The sequence below is a fragment of the Triticum dicoccoides genome, chromosome 4B, assembly GCF_002162155.2.
Source record: "Triticum dicoccoides isolate Atlit2015 ecotype Zavitan chromosome 4B, WEW_v2.0, whole genome shotgun sequence".
In the NCBI taxonomy this organism is placed as follows: Eukaryota; Viridiplantae; Streptophyta; class Magnoliopsida; order Poales; family Poaceae; genus Triticum; species Triticum dicoccoides.
This window is the reverse complement of record NC_041387.1, coordinates 512,705,950-512,709,934: the sequence shown is the minus strand read 5'-3', so window position 1 is coordinate 512,709,934 and position 3,985 is coordinate 512,705,950. Positions and strand designations below refer to the sequence as shown.

The window sequence follows — 3,985 nt, the reverse complement described above, 5'->3', positions numbered from 1 at the left end:
GCGGTCGTCGCATGCCATCCTTGCGCCCATGCCCGACCGCCACCACCCCATCTCTCTGTAAATGTAACTCTTGCTCCTTTCTACCTATCAATACAATGATACGCAAGCCTTCTGCGTATTCGCGAAAAAAACCTAGCTTTGGTAGGGAGAGAGAAGAGAAGAGGTGCACGCTCGCTGGGAAGACCATGGGCGGGGCGGGCGGGCGGGGGGGTGGAGACCGGCCCAAGCTTCGCCCTGTCCTACCCAAACTTTTCTTTGCAGATTTGGTGGTGACCCCTTCAGCCCTCTGCTCGGTTATGTGCTATCTCACCGCATGTCCACCGGTTCAACTCGGACCCAACTGCCGAATGCCCATCGCAGCGCGTGTCCACTAGTTCATCTCAGCGTACGCATGCACCCTGCCCTGGACCGTCTTCCAGTGATGCGGCCATGCCACCCCTCCCGCTCCTCCCTCCTGTTTCCCGGGGAGAAGGCATGCATGAACAGATAAAAACCACCCCATCCTTCGCGCTTGCTCTTCACAGCTCTCTCTCAATCGCTCCCTGAGGCAGAGCTGTCCCTACGGCAGACAGCCAGAATAATACGGGAGCTCCTCAACATTTTCGTTCCATGTTTGATTGATTCCTTCTAACCGATCGTACCTGTACATGTAACCGGCCGGAGCTCTGTGTCCAAGGCGCCTCCATCTGGTGAGGTCATCTGCAACCTCACGGCGCCTAATTGGACGGTATAATAACGGACTTGCAGAGAGTTGATCCCCGATCGATGGAGGACGGCCTCGCTCCGCCCGCGCGCCGGGCTCCGATCAAATGCCCCATCGCCGCCGAGGTAATGAACCAGTATTGATCGGCGCATGCATTTTCATGTTGCGGCTTTTACGGAACGGAGGGGAATGGTTCAGGACGTGGACCAGCTGCCCACCCCGACGGTGACCTCCGAGGAGTTCCTCCAGTTCAAGAGGAAGGCCACCACGATCGTGGAGGAGTACTTATCCACGGACGACGTGGCCGCGACGGCGAGCGAGCTGAGGGAGCTGCGCGTGCCCTGCTACCACTACTACTTCGTCAAGAAGCTCGTCTCGGTGGCCATGGACCGCCACGACAGGGAGAAGGAGATGGCGGCCGTGCTCCTCTCCTCGCTCTACGGCGACGTCATCGACCGCCCGCAGGTGTACAAGGGCTTCTGCAAGCTCGCCGAGTCCTGCGACGACCTCTCCGTCGACACGCCCGACGCCGTCGACATCCTCGCCGTCTTCGTCGCCCGCGCCATCGTCGACGACATACTGCCCCCGGCGTTCCTGGCGAAGCAGCTGCCGTGCCTTCCCGACGGGTGCAAGGGCGCCGAGGTCATCCGCAGGGCGGAGAAGAGCTACCTGTCCGTGCCGCACCACGGGGAGATCATCCTGCAGAGATGGGGCGGCATCAAGAACATCACCGTGGATGAGGCCAAGGCCAGGATCGCCGACATCCTGGAGGAGTACCTCGCCGCCGGCGACACGGCCGAAGCCTTCCGGTGCATCAGGGACCTCCAGATCCCCTTCTTCCACCACGACGTCGTCAAGCGGGCGCTCGTTCTTGCCATCGAGCGCGGCGGCGCGTCCGAGGGCCACATCCTGGATCTCCTCAAGTCGGCGTCGGACCAAGGTGTCATCAACGAGAGCCAGATCATCAAAGGCTTCAACCGTATGATCGACTCCGTTGACGACTTGACGCTCGACGTGCCAAACGCGAGGTGTCTCCTGAAATCCATAATCCTGAAAGCTTCGTCGGAGGGCTGGCTGTGTGCGTCGTCCCTGAAACCGTTGGGGTCGGAGCCGAAGAAGGTCGTCGAGGACGACCCGGCTGTCAAGAGGTTCAAGGCGAAGGCCGTGGCGAGCATACACGAGTACTTCTTGACAGGGGACATCATCGAATCGGTGAGCCGGCTGGAGGCTGAGAACAGCTCGTGCTCCTGCTTTTTCAACGCCATCTTCGTCAAGAAGCTCATCAGCTTCGCCATGGACCGGAAGAACCGCGAGAAAGAGATGGCATCCGTGCTGCTGTCCTCGATCTGCATGCCGCCGGAGCACGTCGTCGCAGGGTTCCACCTCCTGATCGACTGCGCCGAGGACGCCGCGCTGGACAACCCCGCCATCGTCGAGGATCTGACCATGTTCTTTGCCAGGTCAGTGGTCGACGAGGTTATAGCGCCGTCGGACTTGGAGGCGATGGAGGAGGAGGCCGGCCGCCGAAAAGCCGCGGGCTCCCCCGGGATGTTGGCTCTGCGCAACGCCCACGCCATGCTCGGAGCAAAGCTCTCTGCGGAGCGGATCCTGCGGTGCTGGGGCGGCGGTGGCACCGGCAAGGCCGGCTGGGAGCTGAGCGAGGTGAAGGACAAGATCGGCAAGCTGCTGCAGGAGTACGACAGCGGCGGCGGCGTCCGGGAGGCGTGCCGGTGCATCAAGGAGCTCGGGATGCCGTTCTTCCACCACGAGGTGGTGAAGAAGGCGCTGGTGGCGATCATCGAGAAGCGGGGCAAGGACGAGCGCCTCTGGGGACTGCTCAGCGAGTGCTACGGCCGCGGCCTGATCACGCCGAACCAGATGACCAAGGGCTTCCAGAGGGTCGCCGACTGCGTCGACGACCTCGCGCTCGACGTGCCGGACGCCGGGAAGCAGCTCGGCTGCTACGTCGAGCGCGCCAAGAAGCGGGGGTGGCTGGACGCGTCCTTCTCCATTGCCAGGCCGGTCCCAGATGGCATTGCCGTATGTTCGTGAGCACCGGTTACATGCAAACACACTACTGACATTCCATTCCAGGGGAGCTCGTTGGGTTTGCAACAACTTTACGCCATTATATTACGTGTATGTATGATCTGCAGCTATGAGAGAAGACGGGCGATTAGGAGTATATAATGCTCGCACAGGAAATGTGCTATAGGATAGGGAGTATGATCTTCCAAAGTAGGAGGTTTTCATGGCGTTTAGCGTGAGGATTTGTGCATTGAAGAGTTTGTTTTTGCCATTGTTTTTCTCCTACACTGTCCTGTGGTGTTTTTATCTGGTCAACTGCTCGTTGAGGAAATTACAATGTTACTCCTTATTAATGTATTACACATTTCTCTAGTATATTTTATTTTCTTTCTTTTCTTTATCATTAAATTTTCAATATTCCTTTCCATTTTTAGAGTTGTTTTTTTTATCTGCCTGGTTTAGTGTACGATTTAAAAAAAACTTATGAACATTTTTAAATACATGTTGACATTTTTTCAAATAAACATTGAGCACTATTTAGTACATTCTTAATATGCTATCTTTTTCATGAATATTTTCTAAAACATGTGAACATTTATTTAAGTGTAACGAACAATTGTTTAAATGGTAATGTTTTATATGGCATGATTATTTTAAAATGTCAATCATTTTTGCGAAATCAAATGGTATTTTTTGAATTGCATGAACTTTTTTTTACATACATGAACAAATTTTTACATTGCATGAAAAATTCAACAAAAATAACGTGTGAACATTTTCTAAATGTATAAATTTTCATGAATTGTACGCACATTTTTTTCTAAATTTGGTGAATAATGTTTTTACAATTCATGAATATTTTTAACACACAATGAACATTCTCAGAACAAGTAAAATGTTTTTCATTGGTGTAAATAGTATAGGACGGAAACTAAAACACACGCTAGTATATATATTGAAACATTTCAGAGGTGCAAATATAATTTAAAAAATGTAAAAAGAATTGTAGAATAGGAAATAACATGTGGTTCATGCATGAAAAGAAAACCTGCTAGAGGCGTGTGGTTCTTCCTGCAATGGGTCTGGCCCTTTTGGAAGACCGCTTGAAGCGGCGTCAACTTTTTCTATCTTGTTGGAACCGATATATAGACATGCCCTCATTTCGGAGAAGACGAAAGTATCGTCCCCCCCCCCCCTCCCCCCGAAATTCTCTCTGATGGACCGATTTCCCCCTCAACTCTAAAACCGGATTGA

The 3,985-nt window shown here is 53.2% G+C and overlaps 1 protein-coding gene across 1 annotated transcript; it reads left to right on the top strand.

Moving 5' to 3' along the window:
- The first annotated feature begins 524 nt into the window (after window positions 1-524).
- Window positions 525-3,088, top strand: LOC119293806 (MA3 DOMAIN-CONTAINING TRANSLATION REGULATORY FACTOR 2-like). Its single transcript, XM_037572158.1, has one exon. The coding sequence runs from the start codon at window positions 854-856 to the stop codon at window positions 2,753-2,755; it is 1,902 nt and encodes a 633-aa protein (XP_037428055.1). The 5' UTR covers window positions 525-853; the 3' UTR covers window positions 2,756-3,088.
- Window positions 3,089-3,985: the final 897 nt, after the last annotated feature.

What these genes read in the sequence shown, in the direction of transcription:
- LOC119293806 (XM_037572158.1), top strand. Translation starts at nt 854, where the DNA reads ATGCATTTTCATGTTGCGGCTTTTACGGAACGGAGGGGAATGGTTCAG.